Source organism: Dufourea novaeangliae, unplaced genomic scaffold (genome assembly GCF_001272555.1).
Source record: "Dufourea novaeangliae isolate 0120121106 unplaced genomic scaffold, ASM127255v1 scaffold170, whole genome shotgun sequence".
NCBI lineage: Eukaryota > Metazoa > Arthropoda > Insecta > Hymenoptera > Halictidae > Dufourea > Dufourea novaeangliae.
Window position 1 is genome coordinate 1,493,492 of NW_015374081.1, and position 25,892 is coordinate 1,519,383.

General features: G+C 38.8%; 4 protein-coding genes across 4 annotated transcripts; 2 read left to right on the forward strand and 2 right to left on the reverse strand.

The window, feature by feature from the left end:
* Nucleotides 1–696: 696 nt before the first annotated feature.
* LOC107190678 (TBC1 domain family member 22B) lies at nucleotides 697–3,051 on the reverse strand. Its single transcript, XM_015579526.1, has 7 exons — nucleotides 2,969–3,051; nucleotides 2,332–2,885; nucleotides 2,127–2,257; nucleotides 1,778–2,032; nucleotides 1,442–1,691; nucleotides 1,143–1,366; nucleotides 697–1,052 (listed from the first exon to the last, which is right to left on the reverse strand). Exons 1-7 carry the CDS (start codon nucleotides 3,049–3,051, stop codon nucleotides 912–914), a joined length of 1,638 nt encoding a protein of 545 aa, XP_015435012.1. The 3' UTR covers nucleotides 697–911.
* Nucleotides 3,052–5,841: 2,790 nt separating this feature from the next.
* LOC107190680 (tetratricopeptide repeat protein 39B-like) lies at nucleotides 5,842–9,849 on the forward strand. Its single transcript, XM_015579528.1, has 11 exons — nucleotides 5,842–5,969; nucleotides 7,146–7,192; nucleotides 7,283–7,311; nucleotides 7,396–7,576; nucleotides 7,656–7,788; nucleotides 8,090–8,222; nucleotides 8,308–8,407; nucleotides 8,466–8,531; nucleotides 8,621–9,342; nucleotides 9,428–9,661; nucleotides 9,747–9,849. The coding sequence occupies exons 2-11, from the start codon at nucleotides 7,169–7,171 to the stop codon at nucleotides 9,847–9,849; spliced, it is 1,725 nt and encodes a 574-aa protein (XP_015435014.1). The 5' UTR covers nucleotides 5,842–5,969; nucleotides 7,146–7,168.
* Nucleotides 9,850–11,546: 1,697 nt separating this feature from the next.
* Nucleotides 11,547–16,170, forward strand: LOC107190656 (importin-9). Its single transcript, XM_015579498.1, has 13 exons — nucleotides 11,547–11,731; nucleotides 11,796–12,174; nucleotides 12,254–12,487; nucleotides 12,545–12,914; nucleotides 12,989–13,233; nucleotides 13,306–13,567; nucleotides 13,637–13,956; nucleotides 14,041–14,260; nucleotides 14,339–14,610; nucleotides 14,954–15,362; nucleotides 15,511–15,659; nucleotides 15,728–15,797; nucleotides 15,876–16,170. The coding sequence occupies exons 2-13, from the start codon at nucleotides 11,821–11,823 to the stop codon at nucleotides 16,085–16,087; spliced, it is 3,117 nt and encodes a 1,038-aa protein (XP_015434984.1). The 5' UTR covers nucleotides 11,547–11,731; nucleotides 11,796–11,820; the 3' UTR covers nucleotides 16,088–16,170.
* A 1,369-nt stretch (nucleotides 16,171–17,539) lies between these two features.
* LOC107190646 (PDZ domain-containing protein 4) lies at nucleotides 17,540–25,426 on the reverse strand. Its single transcript, XM_015579482.1, has 7 exons — nucleotides 25,376–25,426; nucleotides 23,446–23,796; nucleotides 23,182–23,352; nucleotides 20,849–20,947; nucleotides 20,487–20,522; nucleotides 18,174–19,514; nucleotides 17,540–17,883 (listed from the first exon to the last, which is right to left on the reverse strand). The coding sequence occupies exons 1-7, from the start codon at nucleotides 25,424–25,426 to the stop codon at nucleotides 17,542–17,544; spliced, it is 2,391 nt and encodes a 796-aa protein (XP_015434968.1). The 3' UTR covers nucleotides 17,540–17,541.
* Between the last annotated feature and the right edge of the window lie 466 nt (nucleotides 25,427–25,892).

A 25,892-nucleotide genomic window follows, 5' to 3' on the forward strand; every position in this document is an offset into this window, starting at 1 on the left:
ATGCAGATATCTTAAAGATACCTGAAAGTTTTACTTTTGTTACATACTATGGCAATGCGTAAGCATGGCAAACATTGCGTCAACATCTCTCTGCCTGACGCGAGATTCTGATTTCTGAACAATAATAATATGTCCTCCTTTTTATGTCTAAAATACAAGTATTGATAAAAACGAACCGATGCTATCGCTGTACTGTAAATATTATACTTATACGAAGCAGAGAATAATAATAAAAATTACGTAGTGTAAATCTGATAGATAAGAGTAAAAAAGATTAGTCGTTGTGGGGAAAGAAAAATTGTCGTTCAAATATATATAGGTATATCGGAAACCACGCGTGTACAGGAAAATTTGTATACTGTCACATAAAAGAACAACCATTTCGCCGCAATTGACTTATAAAACCTTTTTTTTTGCTTATATATTATCCGTGTATAATAATTCGAAACAAACTATACAAATATAATACGAATCGTACATGGCAATCGATTCGCGTTACATTTTTTCGTGTCTCAGCTTGCGCCTACGTTTTTGGCAAGCCGAAAGATGGCGAGAAAAACTATCGTATCGATTATAGTTTCGCTTATTCTAAAATAATATTCGTAATAGTAATAATGATAATTATTATGATCATAATAATAGTAATAATAATGATGATGATGATAATAATAAAATCTATAAAGACCGATACAGTCTTCGTAAAACGTAACGAAAATATAGAACTTTCTTAGACCAAAGGGAGCGATAAAAATTATCGGGTTTAAAACAACCGAAGGCGGCCGGTAACTCATGTAATTGTATGATATACATGATGGCCATAACACAGAACGAACAACTTAGCACAAAATCATTTGTGCCAACGTTATTTGGCCACTATTACGATACCATTATCTAGAGGCATTACAAAATGGTCACCTGGTATCGTGAGCCTGCAGGTGATTCGGAGCGTCAGCAAACGTGAATTTTAGCTTGTATGCTTCCGCGACCAATACACCTATCTCTGAGTCCGTCCAATTCTGGGTGGGCAGGTTTTGTAGCATTAACATCAGTCCCTTGGGAAAAAAGACACAACAGATCGATTCCAGTTTCTTTCTTACCTTTCCTCGTATGTGAACGTTAAAAATATATTATATAAAGCTCACTTGGAAATCGGGTTGTAGAAGCAAATGACGCCTCCAACGAAGTAGAAACGCGGCGCACACGTACAGTTGAAACGAAGCGAATCGGTCGGATTCCGCTAAATAAGTGTCCCACAGACGAATCGTGCAATGAAGAGGAATTTCTCTGGTTAGTAAATTATTCATCCATCGAAACGAGAATTGTAAATAATCTACGCCGTGTTTATGAAGGTGCTGATGCAATGGCGCTGAAAGAAACCAGGAAAATGTGAAACTAACCGAAAGAAAATGTAAAAGCACATTCCCAATGAATACGCGCGTACCATCGATTCTTTGTATAAGTTCTTTCAACTGATTCACTTTGTGCTGAATGCCTAATTGAGCAAAGATATAATTATCTTGAATACCATCGAGAAATTTAGACAAGCACCAGAAGCTATCTGCTTCTATAATATCTCTCTGTTCTTGTTGTAATGACGCGACATCATAATTCTCCAAGTCCTGCCATGCAGATATGGGTACTGCTTCTTGTAGAAATACCAGGAAGAAGGGTGTCACTAGATCATTCATCCCCTAGAAAAATGAAAGGTTGAGTGAAGACTATACATAAAATTAGTTCGAAAATCGTATTGTATATGTAAAATAGGTTTTTTACATACCTGAACGTATCCGGAAGCAGGGTGACGGATTGCCCAAATATAGAGTATCCTTTCAAAGATTAATTGTACCGTTGTTTGTTGGAATAACGAGATAAGGGGCGACATTCTTGGAATGTCAATGTGAATTTGACGATATGTATCTTGAAATCCTTCATCTCTTTCAGTATCATAATACTGTTTTACTAAATTCCAATAATCGAGACGTTTACGTTCTAATACACTTTGTCTTCTTTCTAAATTCGCTGGCAAATACTCCTATTTCAATGAAAGTATACACCAGTTTTACATTAAAAACTGAAATTCGCGTCTATGGCTGAAAAGAATGGTACAGTTTACCTTTCTTACTTACAGACAATAACCTCCAGGTAACTGATCGCAACCTTGCAGGTACACCTGACCAAGACAGTTGTCTTAATTCGTCTAAGTTTAATACAGAAGCTTCCAAAAGAGATTGAAATTTATCTACTTTACTTTCGCCATCTACAATTATTAATAAATCAGAAGTAAGAACATGGTTTAAACAGATTCAACATAAAAAACCACTTTGCATGCACCTTGTTCCTTAGAAGGTATAAAAAATTTGGTGGGAGCATTTGTTTGTCTTAACGGTTGTGGCCTGCCTGGGAGCGTTGGTTTATGATGTGGGGAAGCACCATATTTTATATCCGTATCATCCATGGAATGTTGACTGTTGTTTAGCTGCGTGTTCATAGACAAATTAGCATTTCGCAAATGTAAAGGTTGAACTGCTAATCTTTGGAGAGCTTCTGCCTTCTTCTCTTCAGGTATAATTTCTTGAACCCGTTGAGAAGGCTTCGAATTTGTCCCAGAGTCTAAACACGATTTTCTTGAACGATGGCTGTTAATAACACTGAGTGCAGCAGAATGACTGACTCGTTTGGATATTTTTACATCAGAAACAGTGCAAAATTCATCGTCTCCCGAATCCCAGGCATCATCTATACTTTCTTGAAAGTCTTGAAAAGATGTGGAACCTCCACTGCTGCCCGATATACCTCCACTGGTAGACACTGCAGTGGTTGAACTACCAGACAGGAGTGTTGTAGCACCCATTCTACTGTGCTTACCATCTTGCTTTGGACTTGGTCTTTTAATACGCATTTAACATAGATGTAATTACATAGTCGTTCAAAATAATTCTTACAATATTACATCGTATAATGTACATACCTGCCTGGTACAGCATGAGTATTTTTTTTCCAAAAGGATTGATAAGTCTGATAGGCTTGACCATGATGACTTTGATTTTCCATAATTCTCTGAAATTATGTTAACTGGCTCCTGCCACTTTTCCAAGATAATTGAAGAAGCGATACAAGTTCCTCATTCCCTTGTCAACACTTCTGCAATAAGAATCAATGGTATTGATATTAAAGGTATATGTAAACAATCTTCTACCTAATGTTGTTCTATAGTTAAGGTACATAGAATTATTAGAATTAGAAAACCGACTGGATTCAGGGACATTACTAAAATTATATAACTATGCCATTTTTCTGACTCATGTTGCTTTGCATTAGGTAAAGACAAACTTACAATATCAATTGTCTTTGCAGTCATCATTGGTGAAATACCCAGTAATTCCAAATATTTATATAAGAATACATGTATGTAACGACCTTTCTCAATGGAAATTAAACACAGGCTGTCAACACCGCGTTAGAAGGCATTTAAAAATAACAGAAAGAAAGATAATACTGTAAACGCATAGCACCTTGGTACCGCTTATTATACGCAGGTTATGTTACTCTTTATAAGTACCTGGATCACAATAAACAGACAGGTAAGAAGGAAATAGTATTTTCACATTTAGAAATGTTTACGCAATTGTGCAATTACGTCAACACTGAAAAAGAGAAAATGGTTGTCTAGTGACGTATACGATCTAGACACGGTTATTTATTAAATTTACCGAATTCAAAAGTAATACGCAACGGCTAAACTTCTCTGGTAAACGCTCACTGTTTTTGACGTATGACAAGCTATTTACTAGTGCTGCCACCGAATAAATGGCTAAATTAAATTTACATTATTAACGTGTCTACCTACGTTTTACATTAAAAAAATGTACGTTATTGGTGTTTGTAAATACTTGCAGCTTACAAAATACGATAGTTGTACAAGTAATGAGTTTTTCGTAATGGAATAATGGTAAATAGGTATAATAAGTTTTTACGAACGCAAGAATGATTGAAGAAATGTCTTATTAAAGTACAATCGAAGATGTATTTACAATGCACAGTATTACAATTGTTACTGTTAAATGTAAATTCTTTGAATATAAAAAAAATTGGGTAACAGAAATGAAGTTGTACAGTGGGGAAAGGACCTAGTTTTGCTGGCATTCAGTGATTCTCAATTTTAGAAATTTTTTACTCATAATGTACCACATTCTATTGAAATTGTGATAAAAAATAAACTGTTTGTATCTTTTTAGAACGGAGTAATAGTGAAAAGAAACTTATCAAATAATCAAAACTACAAAGACACAAATCGTCGCAAATAATAGATTCAATGTTTTTTCTTGATATCATTCATTAAACTTAATGTAATGCGTTGTTTTTTGCCGCAAACTCTTCAGGTACTTTTTTATACATCAAATCTATAAATTATAGTAAACACTTTTGATACAAGAAAGAAGACTGCTATAAAAAAGATCAGGAGATGAACATAATGTGTCTGATCATTATTGCACCGCTGCATTCGTGAAACGAAGCATCGACACGTCACGATTGTTACGAATTGTGTGTGTGTGTATGTACCGAGTTATATTATCGTATGTATGCTTCGGTTTAAAGATACTTTTACCCCGATTATTAATGTAGGATAGAGGAATATAAATACAACACAGTCGTAACAAAGTGCCCCTACCATGCAATTCCACAGGTTCAGAATCTATAACAGAAATATGAAGTTACACGTGACCAGCAGTGATACTCATTGCTTATTAAGATTCAATTCGCAAGAGTGTTGTGTTCAATCATTTTCATTTATCAAGAAAAATGTCAAACATAGATGCTTCTACCAGTTTATGTTTGAATTGAAACACGAATTAAATTATTGCACCAATTGTTATGGTGGGTAAAGACAACATAGTCCGGTAAAGTAGCCCTCTGATAAGCGGTTCCTTTTCGTACACAGAACACAGGGCCGTACATATTACTCCATTTTACCGTCTCAAGAACACAATATGTACTAATATAACTAATAGATGAAGGCAATTTATTTTCACACAAAAACTATAAACTTCAATTAGCATTTGCACTGTTGGGCTTTCTTTTTCCATTTAAATAATCATTTACATATTGAGAACATTGAACTATACCCCATATTTCCGTCATCTTGACAATAAGAAACAGACACCTGTTTTAGTGTTGTGTAAATGATTTCCTTTCTAAATTCGTTTTCTTTCATACCAATTGTACAAATTTATGAAATGCTGAAGACGATCCTGGGTCTAAGAACTATAGCTGACTCGGCCGCGCAAAAGAAGTTACTGTTTATGGCTTCGTTAGGTTTCGTACCTTACTATTTAAAGAATCAGTAGATGATAGGCTACAGACTGAAGCATATTTCCATAAAGGTTAGATCGACGCTATGTATTTCATTTTTGAATGGTTTATGAGCAGATCATTCAGGAGTCAATAAGGCCTTGTCATGAACATCATGAACCATTATATGTGCTCCTCTAGGAGTAATCGGTTACTATTTAGGTCCCTTGGAACAGCTGATTACGGTTCAATCCCTTGGATGATATATATAACTTCATCATTCCATTTGAGCTCTACTAGGTACTCTTAGAATATTTCAATTCATTTCTGGAACATCCTGTGCACCTTCCATCATAAGCACATGTTAAGTTGAGTGTCACTGTTTTGCGTGAAGATGATGTCACGTGTACAGTAGTTTTTTGTATGTGATCTGACATCGTCGGGTCCACTGTCAGTCGATCGCGTGTGTTGCACGCCGTTATGTTTGTAGCGGCGTTTTCGAAGAATTCTTACTAGTTTTCAACGTGAAAATCTAAGAATACATCAAATTTATCGCGTTCTGTTGTGTATGCGTATTAGAATCAGATCGTATGATTGTGGAAATGTCTACCGATAAACGTAGCCTCTCTATTTTACCCGTGAATCGATTCGTCTAACATTTGACGTTCAACGGATTAATGGTAAGAGCTTTATTAAAGACGCGCAATGTTTTGCTTTGTTTTAATAGAAAACATTGCCATCTGTATTTTCTATCAGTTTATAAACATCTTCTATCGAATTAATCAGCAGTTTAATTCAACGAAATTGTTGGTCTAGATTTATGGGATCTAGGTCTGTCATACCGCCACGTTAACTGAATTATATTTTCTTCGTAACACTCTACTTCAGATAGCTTCCGGGTTCTGTTTACGAGACACTCGCTTTTTTCATTTTCCAAGATTACAGCAATGCAGGTGTAAATTTCGCTTTTTGCTTCATATTTTTATTTCTTTTTATATTTAACCATGTATATTTTAATAATAATTATAAGGACAACAGTTTTGTTTGTTTATTAAATGTGCCAAATTTCTGCAGTGTTAAAACACGTTTTGCAAGTACTAGAATTGTATATTCTACAGATAACAAATAAATATCTTAAAGTGTTTGTCTATAGAAGTGCAGGAGGTCATTTAATGTTTTTTTTTGACATTTAAAGTTTAATTTTTTTAAAGTTTAGTTTTTTTTTGTCATTTAATGTTTTTAATGACACTCTGTGTATTATCAAACATTTTTTGTATTTGCAATATATTATTAGTTTATCATGAAAAATAGGATTACTTTACAAAGTATAAGTGTATTAAAAATAATTATTTATGAAAAGTGTATGTATAAATTATATAGTGCATCAGAGTTATGTTTTTTTTGTAAATAATTTTTATTTATTATCAGTAGAAATATACTTGAGTTTATCATATCTATTTTATCATTACTTAGCAATCTTTGAATACAAACAACATAGTAATTACTGATTACATTTTCAATTAAATACAGTAAATATACGAACGTTGACTAATGACAAGTAAGAGAAATAAAATATAAAATTTATGTATTTACTATGAAATGTGATATTACTGTGAAACTAGAGAAATAATGACCTAAAACTGAAGGAGCACACTTGAGAAATCTGTGTTGAAGAGAAAACTTTCACCTATGATAATTAACATTTGTTGTAGATAAAGGGATCACCTTACAAAACGTGTGAAGCAAATAAATGATTTTTGTTAAGTGTGATATTATTTTATTTTTGTATATTTATGTTGCACATAGACAAAATGTGAATGTACAGAAGAATAATATACAATATTATTTTTTTCAAGCATATTTTGAACATTCATCCAACATGTCAGACATTGAAGAAGACGAGGTATTTACAGAAATATATAAAGAATGCATTTATTATTAATATTTTACTAGTTTGTGTCTTTACTAAATTAAGATTTTATCCATATTCTAGTTTCAAGATGCCCTGGAGTCCATACCAGAGTAAGTACAGTCAATGCATGTACATATAAGTAAAGATGCACGTATATGTATTTTCATATTAAATAACCCTGATTTTGTATATAGACCTACTTCTATGGACTTGGATACAGCAATAATGGAAGCCAAGAAAGCAATGCATTATTTTTTTAATAATGATTTCGACAAAGCAAGAAAAATTATGGAACCATGGGCAACCAGCAGCATGTACCATTCGTTAGGGACAAGCGTTTTTGCATTCCTCGAGGCGATTCTTACATTTGAACAAGTATTACACCATAATAAATTGCTCTATATGGAATGTGTTTTTCTTTTTGAGATAATACAATTATATTTTTATTGCTTAGAAACACGTTGAAAAGGCAGCTGCAGCCGTGAAGCAGTGCATGAGCGTATGTTTAAAGCAACGCAAACATGTAACACTAACGCAAAATATTGGCAAAATGGTCAAGAAGACTAATTATGATGCTTATACAGTTGGTACGTATATGTGCATAGATGTATTAACATCATACAATGTGTGTAATGAAGCCCTATATTGCTTTATGCATAAGATGCATGACCAATTCATTCAAGTATCTTGAGAAGCATGAGACATTCCAATGCTAACCAGTTTCCAGTTTATGTAAGATGTAATTTCTTGTATGCGACTCGTTCAAATTTCATGTTTCTACAATATCAGAAGCTTATAACAAAATTATCTCCATGTTCTAACAATGTATATGTCGATGGTATTAGTAAAGCCAAAGCATGAAGGAATGACAGAGAATTAATATTACAGAGGAAGTGCATGCGGAACTCTGTTATGCCGAGTCACTACTTTTAAAATCGATGCTCACGTTTGTGGAGGACGAAACTCTGGTCAGCTTTGTCAAGGCTGGATTGAAAATTCGTACCTGCTTTCTGTCGTATAAGTAAAGAAAACACATCGCGAGTTATCCAGTTCGAATCTTTTACCGGGTAATTATATACATTTACCGTGCGTATGATTTTTTTCAGGGAATGTTTAACAATTTTGAATAATCGTAAATGGGGAAATGATGTTCACAAGATTCATTTTGAAAGCGGCGTTCGCACAGGAATTGGAGCATTTAATTTGGTGCGTACTGTTACTTGTGTTGTATAATCTTATAACTAATGATGTGGCTCTTCTTTAGATGATCTCATTATTACCAGCAAGAATTATTAAATTATTAGAATATATTGGATTCTCTGGCGATAAGGTAATAATAATGAAACAGTATTTTCAGTAGAAATACATCTATGTTCCAGTGTTTATGCTGTAACAATGTGATATCTCGTTTGTCAACAGGAGTATGGTTTATCGGAGCTAGAAGCAGGGTATAAAGAAAGAAGAGGATTACGGCACGTTTTGTGTGCAATGATTCTTTTATCTTACAACTTGATAGTATCTTTTGTACTAAGTCACAAGGATGGTGACCTAGAGTGGTGTGAAAAAGTATTGGAGGATGAGTTAACTCACTATCCAAATAGTGTATGGTTTTTATTTTTCAAGGGGAGATTAGAAATGACAAGAGGAAATTTTGAAACTTCAATAAAATGGTATACAAAGTCTTGGAAAAGCCAAGACTTATGGCCTCAGTTTCATCATCTTTGTTTTTGGGAATTAATGTGGGCACATTGTTGTCTTCAACAATGGAATCAAGCCGCTACGTTCGCTTGCAATTTAATCGAGGAATCGAACTGGTCGCGTACCATTTATTTATATCAGAAAGCTGCGATACTCCTCATGCAGAAACCATCGTCAAAAAGTGAAGAAAAACAACTAATAGACACGTTAATGATGCAGGCGCCAACCTTTAAGCAACGCATTGCTGGCAAGTCATTGCCACTGGAAAAATTTATTATTAAAAAAACGGAACGATATTTTGCTCAGAAAAAGAATTTAGTCCTTCCTGTATTTGAACTTATGTTCGTATGGAATTTGTTCCGGATTATCGGCAAACGACAAGATTTAATGTTAAATATATTTAAACTAATCGAAGAAGCTGAAAGGGATCTTCAGAAAGCCCCGTGAGTTTCTTCGATTCATTTAGCGGTCGGTGAAAATGATTATGCAATCAGACCACAGCGTTAACAAAATCGAAACTTTTTATAGGAAAACTGAATTTCATGGGGACAACGAAGCGCTTCTGTTGCTCTTAAAGGGCGCTTGTTTACGACAACTAAAACGTCCTTTACTGTCCGAGAATTGTCTAACTCGTGTTATCAGCTTGGATAAATCAATTAAAGAAGATACTTATATACTTCCGTACGCAACAGTAGAATTAGCTTTATTAGCACAAGATCAAGGAAACATTCAACTTGCTATTGGGTTTTTAGAAGATGCTAAGTTAGTGACTTTTATCTTATTTCTATCAGATATTTATTGTATAACTTGATGGAGAATTAACTGAGATTACCTTATATGATTACAGAAAGAATTTCACTGGGTATCCACTTGAATCCAGATTACATTTTAGGATTCACTCAGACTTAATGAACTTATCTGGAAAAAAGAGTGAAGATGTTGTAGTATAAGATATTTAAAAATTTTCTGAAAAAAATTTATTACTGCCAATAGAATCACTATTGCAGGTTCAAGCACTGATCATTTTGTTAAGTATTCGTTTTTCTGAAAGATATTGTTATATAGTATTTAATTCTTTCATCTTGGGGTGGTTAATTTAATTGATACTTATTTGTTTCCAGATAATGGTATATTGTAAACTTTTTGTTAATTTTACATGTAAATTATTATTCCTAGTGACCAAGGTTTTTTTTTGTTAACTGTTGTCTATATACCTAGTGAATACATCACAAATAGTTCGAGAGGTCTAAAAAGTTTAAGGGATTAAATTATTTTTTTAATTTAAATTATTTTTAATATACTAATAATAGTAAACGTTTATAGACATCAGTCTGTGTTAGCAAAAATCTAATATAAGTGTCGTTTGTGTGTACACATTTGTACACTTGTCGACACCCATGTTGTATTTACACTGTTTAATAAATTATAAATCAAATGAAAAGTAAGAAAAGAACATAAAGGAATACATAGATTGTTTATTAATAACTGAACGGGTTGAAGTCATTTTATGTGATAAAAAATTTGTCGAATACTATTGTTAGTAATTTTAATAAATAAAATAAAATTAAACCAACACAACATTCTGTTAGTAAAGTAAAATTGCAACCTAATAAACGCATTACTTGAAAACACTGTAAGAATAAAAAAATTTTTTGTAGATCTAATCTCTTTTACATCAAGAATCAAGCGAATAATCACTTTTTCGAATTATTAACAAAGTTCCAAGTCGATAAACATCTCCTCGAAAATGTAATAATGTGGCAAATCGAGAACTATATAAGTCTGTACAAAAACTTTTACACACGTGTAAAGCCAATAATTATTTTTTGCGTATTTCTATGGCGTAATGACGTATACAGTGTTTTGAAAAATGCAGAAAAACCGCAAACCCATCAGAACAAGATATAGACATACTAATTACATACTTACTTGGTATTGTAAATTGTAAATGAATCAGAAGTTACTAGATCTTTATAGTTACAGAAAATATTTGCGTAATTTTCTTAAAAAGGCAAGTAGGTATATATTTTTGAATTTAACAGTAAATTTTATATTACCATGTACATACATTTTGATTACTCTTTTAAACATTATTTATCAACATACTTCTATTTATTTTTCTGTTCGATTAATTTTTTGAAATTATTTTTATGTTTGTAAATAAAAAAACTACAAAATAATCGTTGCAAATACTTACAAAAAATTTGAAACGTAAGTTGCTATTCATGTACATATGTATATATTATACTTGCAATATGTATACTGCTTTCACGAAGCTCGGGCTCGGATCAGTACATTCAAATGTACAGATACATTGCGCGTTCAGCACGTACGGTGTAATGTGAAAATTAAAAATTATCTACGCCGTGTGTAATGATTTTTATATAGAAGCTTAAATTCAAATAGAACTGTACAAATTGAAGTATTTAACAGTATCGAATAGAACGATTTCAGGTTTCGTACACGTTGCGTTAACCTTCTTTGTCAGTTGATTAAGCCGGCTTTATCGGATAGCAACGTTTAAAGAATATACTTAATTATATATTTATTTGAGTTTATTTTTAAGTTTATAGTTGACGGAATAGCTACTAGTTATTTACTGTTACGTGATCATTATATTGACATTAATAATTTAAATAGTTCGAATTCGGAGGCAAGTAACGTCTTTCAATATTTGATTTTTTTTTTATCGTTTTTGAACTCCGATTTTGTGGCTTCAGTTGCAGAGGACTTGATTCAGAGAAACAAGGCAGTTGATAATATTAAGTTTTCTCAAATATTGAATAAGTCTTGCAATAGCATAGTAAGCATTTATCGGGGATATGTTCTCAGGTAAATAATTAACTTCCTAATATCAGTATGGATGTACCAATTCTCCAATCGAACGTTTTGTTAGTAATAGATAAAAAGTAAAGTAGTAAATGGTTATTATAATGACTGCAATGGGAGCCGATGTACAAGGACCTCTGAGAGAGGCTTTGTATGAGACATTAACTGGAATTCTGTCCCCTCATCGAGATACTCGTCAGGCAGCAGAACAGAGGATTCAAGCTTTAGAAGTTACAGAAGAATTTGGAATTCATTTGACAGAATTTGTGATAGATCCTAATGGATATTTACCTATCAGGCAGCTAGCTTCTGTATTATTAAAGCAGTATGTGGAAACCCATTGGTGTTCTGTTGCTGAAAAATTTCGACCACCAGAAATAAAGCATGCGACAAAGGAAATAATCAAAAAGCTACTGCCGTTGGGACTTAGAGAATCTATTAGTAAGGTAATTGGATAGAAATATTTTCCATATATAACTTGTGTATTCGGCAGTGATTGTGAGTGATTTTATTAATTTCTTGCAGGTACGTACAGCAGTAGCATATGCAATATCAGCCATTGCCCACTGGGATTGGCCTGAAAATTGGCCAGGATTGTTCGATATACTGGTCAGTTGTTTAAGCGGAGAAAACGAATATGCCGTGCATGGAGCAATGAGAGTCTTAACAGAATTCACCTCTGACCTTACTGATACTCAGTTGCCTAACGTGGGACCAGTTATTCTGCAAGAAATGTATAGAATATTTCAATGTGAAAATGTAAGTTTCCTTTATTCCTAGGTTTTGTCGTTATAATAATACTGATTTATTTCTCAGCAATATTCCATTAGAATCCGCGGGCGCGCGGTTGAAATATTCACCACGATCACGTCATTAGTAGCTGCAACAGAACCTTATCAGAAAGGATTCACAGAGCAATATCTGCAACCAGTTATTCCTATGTTCTGCGAAAAATTTGTCCAATGTCTACAAGTGCCTGATGGCCCAACTATTGATAGTGGGCTTAAAACTGACGTTATTAAAGCTATAAATTGCCTTGTTACTAAATTACCTAAACACGTGTCAAGTTTTCTGCCACAAATGTTGCCTCCCATGTGGGAAACTTTAACGCAAAGCGCAAAAATTTATCAAGAGGGAACAGTAAACGGAGAGAGAGAAGCAAACGACAAAGAAGTAGATTCCGATGGTAAATTTCGATTAAAGTAATTTTATTTGAATTCGGAATCGTTTAAAATATTTCAGCCTCCTTTCTTTTTACAGGTGAAATAATTAACTTCAATAATCTAATTATCGCGATTTTCGAATTTGTTCATTCTATTGTGGATCGTAAGCGATTCTCAAACCTCCTGGATAACTTGCTGCAAGATGTTATGTACTATTTGATCATTTTTATGCAAATAACCGAAGATCAGATCGAATTATGGTCAACAAGCCCCAATCAGTTCGTAGAAGAAGAGGACGCGTACGCCTATAACGTTCGCATTTCTGCTCAAGAGCTTTTAACAGTAAGTATTGTTAAGAGAATTCCAATTTATTTCTAAATTTTGAATAGTATTATACCTTACTTTTCTATGTAGGCTCTTGTTAATTATTCCGAAGACAAGTCAATAAACGTTCTTTGCGAAGTGGTTACACGGCACATCGAAGCAACAAGTAGACTGCAAACCGCAAATAGTAGTGGCGATAACAACGAGTCTTGGTGGAAATTACGCGAATCTTGCATTTTAGCCTTGAGTAAAATTAAAGATTCTGTGGTGGAGAAGCATACTTCTAGAATGCTTCAGTTCGATATTATTAGATTTTTAGACACGGTTGTTTTAGCTACCCTAAACGATTCAGGTATACACCATACTTCTTTTCTTTATTCTTCGTTAAGTAGTTGTTAATTGTGCATACGGTAACCATCAGGAGCTCCGCCATTACTTCTTGGTCGCTGCTTATGCGTCGGCGGAAAATATGTCGAGATAATGCCGCCAGAGATGAGTTCACGTTTCTTGGAGGCAACAGTAAATGGTTTACAAGAAAGTCAGCCAGCCTGCATTCGTATCAGTGCTGTGAAGGCCATTTACTGGTTTTGCAAAGCGTCAACCACGGAAATCAACAGCACTATCGGCAATATCATACGATCTCATTTGCCAAATATATTTCAAGGACTTTTCAATCTAGCCAATCAGCCCTCTACGGAGGTTCTGATCTTGGTCATGGAGACCTTCCAAGAGTTGATTTCGGTAAAATGTGTTTTATGCATATTGTTGTTTGTTCTTGCAAACGTTACCTGTTTAAATTGAACATTTTCCTGTTACCCCATACAGATGGATAAAGCGTTTACTGCATCGGTAGAAAACAAAATTTGTCCCCTAACTATTGCTGTGTTCTTGAAATTGTATAGCGATCCAGTGATTTTGGATTTGTGTCAAGACATATTCAAGAGTCTGACTCAGAATCCAGACTGCATCGGACCATTGCAGACACGTCTTATACCGACACTGACGAGTATGATGGCTGTAGCCCCGATTGATAAATCGAAAGACGGTAAGTTGTCTTTAAGTCCGTCGTAAATTCATATGTTCATATACAGATTGTTTTTATATTTTTTTCCGTTACATTTAGAGAGATGTGGACACGTAGCCTTAGATGTTCTGCAAGTCTTGGTGCAGTACTCTCCAAGACCGTTGAGCAGTGCGCTGGTCGAAACTGCTTTTCCTGCCTCGTGTCATTGTATTCTTAATTCGGAAGATAACGAAACGTTGCAGAGTGGAGGCGAAGTGATACGCACTTACCTTTCCGTCGCGGCGCGACAAGTCACGGTTCATCGTGATAACGACGGACAAACTGGTTTGCAGTACATATTGCAGATAGTTGCTCAGCTTCTGAATCCACAGGTGGACACTTCGTTTTGGGTCTTTTTAACATGTTCGCTAATAGATACAGTTTATCGTGGAAAGTGTCCGTCATGGACCACGTTATATTTTCTATACAGTGGCCTCTAAGTATATTGCCACGCGAGGCACTTCCACTTCACACGTACTTTCGCGTACACTCCGAGGCTATGACGACAGAACTTAGCATGGAGGGGGCTCTGAACTCATTGCCAATTTACTCTTCTATAGCCCTGACCATGGCAATATAGTTAGGGTCCACTGTGTTAGAAATTACAAGACAGGGAACGTGTTAATATTACCGGCCCATTGCTAAACGATGGCACTAACTTGATCTATTTTGCAGTCAAGCGAGTTCACTGCCACTTTCGTTGGACGGCTGGTGACGACTTTGATCAGAAAGGCGGGTGACACGCTGGGCGAGAACTTGGATCTGTTGTTGAAGGCTGTATTGAGCAAAATGCAACGGGTGGAAACGTTGGTGGTGGTGCAAAGTTTGCTCATGATATACGCCCATCTGATAAACACGGAATTCGACGCCGTCCTAAACTTTTTGTCTACCGTGCCCGGTCCGACCGGACAGAGCGCGCTCGCCTTTGTGCTTACCGAATGGGTCAGCAGGCAGCACCTGTTCTTCGGGAGATACGACCGGAAGGTGGCCACGGTCGCGCTTTGTAAGATTCTCGAGTATGGCGTTACTCACGGCGACAGTCGGTTGAATGAAATCACTGTTAAGGGAGATCAAATATTTTCAGGTTTGTAGACCAAAAGCAATTTCATGTTCGGACATAGCTCCGTTAACGTCTGCGCTTTTCTCAGTGTACGATTCGTACACACATCGGTTGATTTTCGTATTTCGCGAAACCATGGAGCCGATTAATTAAAATTCGAGGTCGTGTGTAGGGCACGAGGAAGGTGTGAGGACTAGAAGCAAAGCGGAATCGCAGCCTTATCAGTGGACCACGATACCTGTATTGGCCAAGATTTTCAAGTTGATAATCAACGAGTTGTCAAACGACCTTGAAGCAGTTGCCGCGAATCAAGATTCCAGCGTTAGTAACAGTCTGATATTTATTTGATAAACATCAGGCTTCGGGGGTAATGATTACTTAATGCCTAGGAATCGGACGACGACGAGGAGGGTGACGGTGACAACGCTTTTTTGGATCCAGGCTACGAAACCATGTTACGTAAGTATAAATTCTACGTTTGTTTCGATGAATCATGACTCGTCGTATATTTATGAGGGCCTGAATGTTCTTGATCAGTGTTAGAGGAAGCCGCGAACGAAGCGGAGGAGGAAGAAGAAGATCCAGAGTTGTTGGAGGACTCGATCTACCACTTAAATCTTGGCCAATATTTGCGTGACTTCTTGCTAAACTTTTCTACGCATCATTGTTTTCCAGCTTTCGTTCAGCACCTGAATATTCCGGAACGAAAGGTGCTGGGCAGTTTGAATATCAATGTATCGTTTATGTAATGCATAAGTAGATATGTCGATGATGAAATTTTTGATTTTCATAATAAAACATACAATTTTTTGTATGTCCTTTTTTTCCCACACGCAAGCTTCTACCGTGATCAGATGTTCCTTCGTCGATTTATTTCTATTTTTACCGGGTCATGATCGCAATTACACCTGCAACTTACCAGTACTATATATTGTTTTTCTTTCCTCGTTGTTGGAGTGATCTATCCCAGCTTCCACTGGAAAAGACAAATCAGGTACATTCGGTCTCTGTCAGACATAATCCCCCGACATTGTATCTCTTTGGATCACAACTGATCGCGAGTGAAACGAGAAGCCGAGATTTCGATCTATTTATACACACATTATATACATATATATCGTTACATTTATTGTACATATCTACAAAGGCGTACTCGTTCTATTCTTCGTCCACAGAAAAAGGATCCAAGTTCGTGTAAAATAATCTACATACATTTATATGTATACATGTTTGTTATATAATAAATATTTACAACCGTTTCGAGCGTGCGCGCGCAATATTGTTCAAACAACGCCGAGCTAAAGTTTTCGTGGCCCAAAAACCTAACGGAATAAGTGATTCCAACGATTCACGACCATTTTGTGGCGTGTCAGCGACAAGTTCACGCGACTGGGGCGACGAACGCAGGTATACCGATCAAACATACAGATTGTATCAAAAATGTTGGAGGACCTGGAAATGGGAGATTCATGAGGTGATTTGGAATAAATTTTTCCTTGGCAAAAATGTTATCCGAGGCTTTGTTAACGAAATATTAACGAAAAACCCCGACCACTGGACGAGGTATAAGAATAGACTTTTCGTCTTATGGGAGTTGGTGGCCCACCTAAACTGTAGTACCGACAGTTTAAAAAGCCTGTGATTTTAGCGACCTCTGCGTTACGAGAACGGTAAATCTGCGGTGGGTAGTAACACTTAAATGGAAGTGGGGTGACAAAATACATTGCATGAAATGTCTACTCCTTACCTCCTCTGTGTCTGGATCAATCAATGCGCGAGTCTGCCGGTCAAGTTCCCGCGAAACCATAGAATCGATTTAAAAATCGTAAAAAATTATACAGGGTGTCCCAAAAAAAGGGGTGATTTGAAACAACTACGCGTAGCCAACACTACCGCAGGAACTCGGCCGGTAGACTAGCGCTCTGATTAGTCGGGGTTTCTCGTTAATATCTCGTTAACAAAGCCTCGGATAACATTTTTGCTAAGGAAAAACATGTTTCAGATTACCTCAGGAGTCTCCTATTTCCGGGTCCTCCAACATTTTTGTTACACCCTGTATAGCTGTAAAGGTTGCAGGCAAAGGATAGGAAATGTGATCGGTTGGTTGCCAAGACGATATTATATCGCGTGATTTGACAACGGCTCGAATAGGAAACAACGAATCGCTCGATACAGAGATCAGACTATGTAACGCAGCTCCGCCTCAGACCGTGGTGACCGAAAGCAGTCCCATCAGCTTCCCTCCAGCGCCTGGCCCACCCGCTCCTCCCACTCTGTTCCCGTGTACCAGCATTTCTTGGACGGTGGTGAAGTCGTCCAAGGTGTTCTTCTTGCGAGCCATCTTCTTGTGGCTGAGTTCCAGAATGTTCAACGGTTTTTTCGTTTTGTCGTCCGGATGCTCGCAGTTCAGTAACTCGTTGGTCTGTTGCAGTTGGAGCTGCTGTTGTTGCTGCTGTTGCAGTATCAGCTCTTGCTGCCTCTGTTTCCGTTCCCGTGCACGTTCCAGCTGCCTTTTCCGTTCCTCCTTAGTCCAGTATCTGCCCACCTGAAACCAGACGATCACGCATTCGTCTCTGAAGACGACAGTATAGGTGTAGAAAGAGGGAAAATAAATGTGAACAATTGCTCCTGTCGTTAGAAATTACTTTAGAAACTTTCATTTTGCATAAAAATCCGCAATCTACGCATAAGATGTTAGGCTATTCTTATATTTCGTCTGTGCTTCTACATAAGATCTATTTCCGCGAATTGGTTTTTAAAGTATCTTTTCTTAGTATAGTATCGAGTTTACTGAATCGATTTTCGTGGGGACAGGCGTTTCAACCAAGCCGTTACCTTTATCTCCGACATAGTGTCGTCCTCCGTGCTGTGGCCAGCGCGTTCCTCGGATATCTTGATCGCTCTGTTCCTCAGGATACGATTCCTGACCGGTCTTCTCGCGATGTACCTGGTCCCGTCCGCTCTTCTCTTAACCTTCCACTCCATCTGCACGTCGTTGCTGCCCTTGTTGTCCTCGGGGGGTACCCAGCTGGTCGACGTGCATACCTGTTGGCTGCCCACGAATTGATAACGCGTCAGATTCGGGGCCTGGAAGTTCCCGTGAGACTTGGACTTCTTCGCGGCGGGCGTGGGGGCGGCGACCGTTTCTTTGGGACTAGCGGGGACGACGGTGGTTAAGTTCCTGCGGCTGAGCGCCTGTTTGAACAGTTGCTGTTGCAGCAGCATCGTTTGCTGAAGATTGGCCATGTTCGTGTACATCGTGTCCGCTGGCAGAGTGGCGCCACTCGGATCAGCAGCACGGTCCTTGTTATGATGGGTGCTGGAGCCTCGTCTGTTCGGCTGACTCTTGGCGGTTGGTGGCTTGTTGGTAGCCGCGGGACAATTGCAGCCGAGTCTCTGTGGTTGAACCGACGTGGGTGTTTTCGGTGGACAGAGGACCAGGGTGCTTCTGTGATGATCTTTCTCGCCCTGATGAAGTTCTAACGTTAAGGGATTGCTGTTGCACGACTCTCCAGTATTGTACGCGCTCGAGCTGTCCTTTTCCTCGCCGGAGCTGTTGCTCTTGGAGGAGGAATGCCATCTGGTTTGATTCCCTTGGTTCTGTTGCGTGGTGGTCGTGGTCGCTGTGGTGGTCGACGTGGTCGCTGTTCCGTGATTCGTTTGCGTCCAATGCTGATGCTCGTACGGGGAGGAGTAGATCGGTTCGCTGTCCGATTCCGGTATGGTCTCATAGATATGCTCCGTTTCGCTCCACACGTGGCTCGAGTACGCTTCGGTCAGCTTGACGGGAGGAGCCGATTGCTGCCCTCGCATGCACAAACCTTCCATTTTCTTCGAGCAATCTTTTAAGGTGTCTTGCATCCATTGCTTACGTTCCTCTGGATGGTAAGCCGGCGAGGATGCGTTCCTACTGGATTTTTGGGAGGTCTGGGACGAACATGTCGAAGATGATGTCGTTGTCGTCGTAGAGAAAACGGTGGCGGACAATTGCTGTGGTTGTTGTTGTTGCTGTTGAGGTGTGTGCGAGGGTATGGGCGGCGGTGCTTTCAGGGTCGAGGTGTTCTCCTCCGTTTCTTTGGTTCGTTCGTCCGTCTGCTGCTGTTGCTGCCGGATCAACTGTTCGATCAAGCTATTCTGGTAGGAGGGTAGGTGTTCCGGGGACAACGGTGGCGAATCCTGAACAGACGGAGAGGGGTCAACGAGAGGAAAGAAATTGCGACGTATCGTCGTCCTAGTTCTTAACTGTTCTATCTCCACTAGCTTTTAAACTGAGAGAACTGAGTTTAAATCTGACGAAGTTTAATATTGTTACGCCGTGGAGTTCCACCACATGACATAATGTTATTTTATTAACCGTAATGTAAAACAGTATTTATTCACTATTGTATAATTGTACAGCATTAACTATTACAAATATATACACGTCTAATATATTACATCTGTTCTCTAACATGTCACATCTCAGACTCTCTTGTTAAATATATCCTTGTTTTCAGTGAAACGACCGCACAATCCACATATCGATCCTCGATGTCGTAGGCACCTTCAGGTGTAACGTGTAGCCAGCTTCGCGGTTTCAAACGTCACAACTCAATATTGCTCGCATACATTCAAGCCGCAGCAACTTCAATCCTGATTTTGTACTCTTTTGGTAGACGTATACATACCTATTTGTAAATAATTAATGTTGTACAATAGTACAATTGTGAATAAATACTGTTTTGCGTTGCGGTTAATAAATTATAAACTATGTCGTTAGGTGGAATTCCACGGCGTAACAATATTATAGAAGCAGGAAAGTAGTGAAATAAGCAAACACACTACAATATCATCTACTGAATATCTATTTATTACAATATTTAACAAAATTTTATCTTACTATCAACGTCAATTTTTAATTGTTGTTAGTATTTGGAGATACAGCCGTTCAGAAAAAAAACTTTTAATGTTTCGGAGTTAGGACTTGAAAGAATATTTGTTGTCTTCTAGGTTAAATTTTCTTTATATTATGGTGAATTTGTATTCCTTGGGCCAGTGAGACGCACGTAGATTTATTAACTTAATTTTGTTGAAAAATGGAGTTAGAACAGTTAGGAACTCGGGCGTCGATGTGTGGTAATCGAGGTTTTCGAGGAAAAAATTACTAACCCTACGGTATATGCGCCTATCGTCGTACTCGTCGTCCTGGAAGAAAAACAGAACAGATAATTCATTTTATCCAGGTTCCGGTGCAAGATAATCTTACGCTTATGTACACCGACGAGCAAATTCGACTTCCACTAGGGAAAAAAGTGGCGTCAGTGAAAGGCCTCCTACTACTTGGTAAATTTATTTCAAGTATTGAAGTAAATGTTAAATCGAAAGTTAATTTGGTAGAAAACTTCCATAATTCCCGATACTAAATTTTAGGAAGCCCTTCTCCAACGCCACTTTTTCCCCTAGCGGAAGTCGACTTTACACGTTGGTTTGCGTACAACGGGTTAGGTGACAAGTGTGCGGAAAACGTTTACCTGATAGAGACATCGGCTAACGAGGATGGTCACCGCATTCTTCGTTTCGGCAAATAGATTCTCGGTTTGCTCTTTGTTCGCCACGTCCTTCCCGTTTACCTGGAAAGAACAAAACATCGATCCTTGATTACCTCAGTGGATTCTTCGATCGAGCAACACAATATCGCTCGAATCGCATTTACTCCCCGTGGTAGCGGTGCGACTTTCGATTATCAACAAATTATCGATTCTTATTGATACTTAACGGTACATCGATAATACCGTTAAAATATCGTTTCGGCGAATAGAAGCAACTGAGACAGAATGCAACGCATTAATTGTAACAAAATCATTTAAAATTATTTTTTTATTTTTTTTAGTATATATAAACGGGCATCGCCTTTTTGTATAATATTTACAAACGTTGCTATGTGACGAGCTTTGTGCACAGAAGTATGAATGTGTGGTCCGCTAGTATACGGCACGGAAAAACAATCATCGGTACGTTGAAGGACGTGTATGTATACAAATAGTGCGGTTATCATAAAAGCCGAGAGGTGATGACACAGTCGACGTGCCCGGGTAACGTACGGCCAATCATATCGTGTTCCGACGTTAGTTAGGATTTGTCTCTCGTGAGGTGAATGAGTGATATACAATGATCTTCATAGTGAAACGGTTGTGGCAGAGAATATGTCGAAATGTGTGTGAAAATTATTGGCAGTACTACATGCTCTGGTGATAGTGTTGATGTGTGAAAATCTGGATGGGCTGAGAGGCTGATAAAATGTGTTGAAGCTTCTGATTGAGCGAGAGGGAACATATAGTTTGATTTGTTCGAGAAGAGCTGGACAGCGTATTTTGCTGGTTATAATATCATGCACAAACATGACCTGGCAACGGTGCGACTACGCGGGGTGCAAATTCCAGGTTAGTCCGTTCTATTTACCTGAAGGATATTGTATCGACATTATCGAAATATCGAAACTTCGATAACATTTCGATATTCGATTACGAAGCGTGCACAAAAAATTACGAATTACTGTGAAAAGTGACTGTGACAGGGAACGAATATGATTAAATCACTCGTGATTCAGAAGGGGCAGTTCACGCCATCACTAATTTCAATATTCTCGACATTTATCGATATATCGGTACACCGATACCATTTCAATATTCTCAACATATAACAATAAATCGAAACCCCGATAACACATCGATATTCTCGACATTTATCGAGAGTCGTACCCCTACCGCATGGACGTTAGCTGTAATATTTCGCAGGGAATATCGCGTTTTTCGCGAAGAGACAAACGTTGCATCCAGATACTAGTCGGCAGAATTCCGACAATTTCACCGGAAGTAGAAATTTCTAGGGGCGTCGCAAACGATATTCCGTCGTGGCGGTCGGGAACCAGGGAAGAAATCCCCGGTGGGTGACGTGGCTCGTTTTTCCATCCGATTTCCCGTAAGTCGACCACTTTGTCCGTAATTACAATCCGCCTAACGAGATTTCCGAAGGGTAGCAGGTCGGAAGGAAATTCCGCGAGCCGGTAGACGACGCGCGACGCGATCGAAAACGGGACCACGACGCCTTTTGGTCCGTCTCTGCACTCTCGTAATCGAATCAGCCAGTTCGATTCGTCGACGACGATTAAGACTGCTACTCCCGAATATTCGTACGCTCTAAAATTTAGAGTCTAAATGATAATCCGGGATGGGGCCAGCGCGAATGGGTCGGGCGACGCGACGGCGAACAGTGGGCTTGGAAACACATCTTTTTGTGGCCGAAATTAATTTAGCGTTATTTTAAGGTTTGAGGTTATAGTATAGTAGGTCGGTGAATTCATATCGACACCAGCTAGAATATTGCGAATTAAAAAATATTATATATTAACATTTACAAAGTTGACGTGACCACAATTTTTTATAAATTTGTTTGGAAATATTTCATATTGAAATTTGTAGAACAGTGAATATTGATGAAATTGCATCACTTTTCCCCCTAGCGGAAGCAGAGTTTGTACGCGAGGGTACATGATTTTTTCTTAGTTTAAATAGTAGCGGAAATAACTTAGGTGCTCGAGTTAAAATTAACACTCTGTATAGACTTCTTTATTTCACGAAAATCTAAAACTGATACTTTCTATCTCAGTGTATCCTAGATCTAAGAGTTTACGCGAGGGGGGCGGGGCGGTAGATTGAGTGGGTGGGGCGGGTTGGAGGGGGGAAGATTAGTGGCGTTTCGGGGCGGTGAGTTTCATTTCGCGTTGTTCCGCCCCCCGGTGTTTCTCATATCTGCCGGGCTGCGTATACACCGGTGGTTCCGGGGCAATAATTCAGCGGGCACTCACCCTCAGGATTTGGTCGCCTTCCCGTAGCCGGCCGTCCCGTGCCGCGAGACTTTCAGGAACTATTTCCGAGATATAAACCTCCGTGTCGGCGTCCTCGCTGCCTGACCCGGAACTGTAGCAGACCGTCAGCCCGAGTTTCTCCGCGCTCCCAACCTTCCGTAACGTCACTTCCTGCAACCCCGTGTCGTTGGTTTTCGCGTGAACGTGTTAGTTCTCTGTCGCGGCACACAGAACAGAAAATCAAGTGATCGTAACGGCGGATACCTCGAAGTCGATGTCGTGCGCGAGGAAATCTTCGAAGCTGTCGTTCGCCTGTTCGTCGGCGGTCAGCGGGACCGGGAGCAGCTCCTCCTCCTCGAGTAGCCCCGCCCAGTCGGTCTGCACCGCGGTGGACACCAGGATCGGCGAATCGGGGATCGTTGTTGGCTCCCGTTTCGTCGGCTCCATCGTTTTCTCCTCGGTGTCGTTACGTTCCTGCGGCTGCTGGTCCCTCCAGGCTCGCTGCAGCTGCGCCGGTTGTCGTCGAAGCACCTCCACGATGATCGGCTCCTGGGCTGATTGAAAGCAACGCACCGCATCTTCGTGACTGGAATTCGATACGTCTTGCCCGTTCACCTGTGAACCAGACGGAATATTGCGTCACGATCGGTTACACGTGTCCATTGGTCTTTTCGCCTAGGGACGGAATTACACAGTAGGTGTGCGATTGGTTTCGAATTAGGTAACGCTCAGTGTGATGTATATCTGGGGAATCATATTTTCTAGGGGTGTTGTCGTGTAAATACAAATGGAGTAGACGTAATAATAAAGAATCATTGCATAGGTAATCGTTTCCAGAAAGCGTCGGAACGTTCGTTGACAAGATAAGATCCTCCCTCCCTTCGCGCTAGATCCCCTGAGGCCATCACTCGCCTTCGGGATCTCGAATGTTAACACAGGATTGCCGAGGGGCGGGGACGAGCGAGCAAGCAGCGGCCCCAGGGGTCGGACAGAGGGGCAAGAGCAAACACTCGCAAGCTTTCGCGAAAATGTCCGCTCGAGTGGTGTAAAAAAAAAAAACCATCCCCCGTAATAACAGTTATTGGGAGAAACCGGGCTGAGTCTGTTCCCGTGCGACGGTAGATATTAATAGACAGGGTCAATTGGCGAGCACGCAAAGAGTAACGTCGAGGAGGCCCTCCCACCCCCCCTGGTCCTCGAGTAACATTTAAATGCGGAGACGGTGCGCCGCCCTGAAGGGTGGGGGGGGGGAGGGGAGGAGTTATTTGACGATTGTAGGACGAATTTCTCTGCGCTCGGTCCATTAACGGAATTACAGATGATATTCATCGCGTCCTTCTTTCCCCCCTCCCCCTACTCCGCCCCTTGCGATCCGAGACGAGGTCCCGTTACGTTATTTACTGTTTTTAAAACATCGACTGTTGTATACCAGAGACCTGATAGTTGCTTGGAGACGATTTCTTTTATTGGTTCACGGTTCTCATAAAGGAAACCCCGTCCGGCGGCTGTCCGACTTCGATTTTAACGGAGTTTTTTAAGATGATGGTATACAGGTTTCTAATGATATAGGGTGGATGCACCAGCGAATGAACATTATACGTAAAAACGAGTAAATTAAGGTTGTTAAAATAAGCAAGTGATTAAATATTGATATTATCAATTCCTTGGTTTTAAAATTCATTTACCGGTTAATATTTATGTATTAACGGGATGAATACCTCTTAGTACAAAATTATGATAACAAGCGAAGTACATAAAAATATTGTTTATTCGCTGGTGAAATCTGTACTGTTTATTTCAATTTAATTAGTTACATTTTTCCAAATTTTTAAAGGTGTAATTACCAAAAAAATCTAATTTTCATGTGCCAAGTATTTAGTAATATTATTATCATTTAAAATATTACTTCAGTAATTACTGTAGTTATGTAAAATATTAGGTGTAGAAACTCGATAATTTTAAAGATACAAACAATTAATGTTACGCACCAATCAAAAACGATAACGAAAAATCACGAACCACTGTGAAAAATCACCGTGATTGAGAACGAATGTAATCGAATCACTCGTGATTCAGAAATAGCAGCTGACGTCATTTCTACTGACGATATTTTCGAGTATCGATACTTAATCCATAATTGCATTGTACACACACTAAAGCTTGCGGTTGGTTGATTTCTTTTCCACTGTATTACCTGAAAATGTGCCTTAGTAAATATCTGTTTAAATAGATGATTTATTTTCATTTTTGATATCGATACCGATACTTTCAATATTTTATTTCCGATGTACATGTGTATCGATACTCTGGGTATCAATATTAATCGATACCAAATATCGATACAATTGAACTGTATCGCCATCTCTAGTTCACAGTTCTCAGTGGTGGTTTTGCGTTTTGTCGCCAGAGGTCCGGCTCGTTTCTCGTTCGTTCGTATTCTGGGTACGGGGAGGGGAAGCATCGTCTTCCGGTTATTGCGCTCCGTCGATTCCGATCCTCGAAACCGTCCCACGAATCTGTTCAAAGTTTCGCGGCGTCGTGGAAGTTAAGACGGGTGGGGGAAAGTTTCGGTTGATTCCTTGGATCGTAAAAATCCAAGTACATATCTCATGTAAGCGAAGCACGATGGGGTGGAATGTGGTGGTGCGATGGCCCCTTTGAGAAACTGCTCTGCTGGAGGATTTCATACCGAGAAAGCTCGAGGGGGCTTG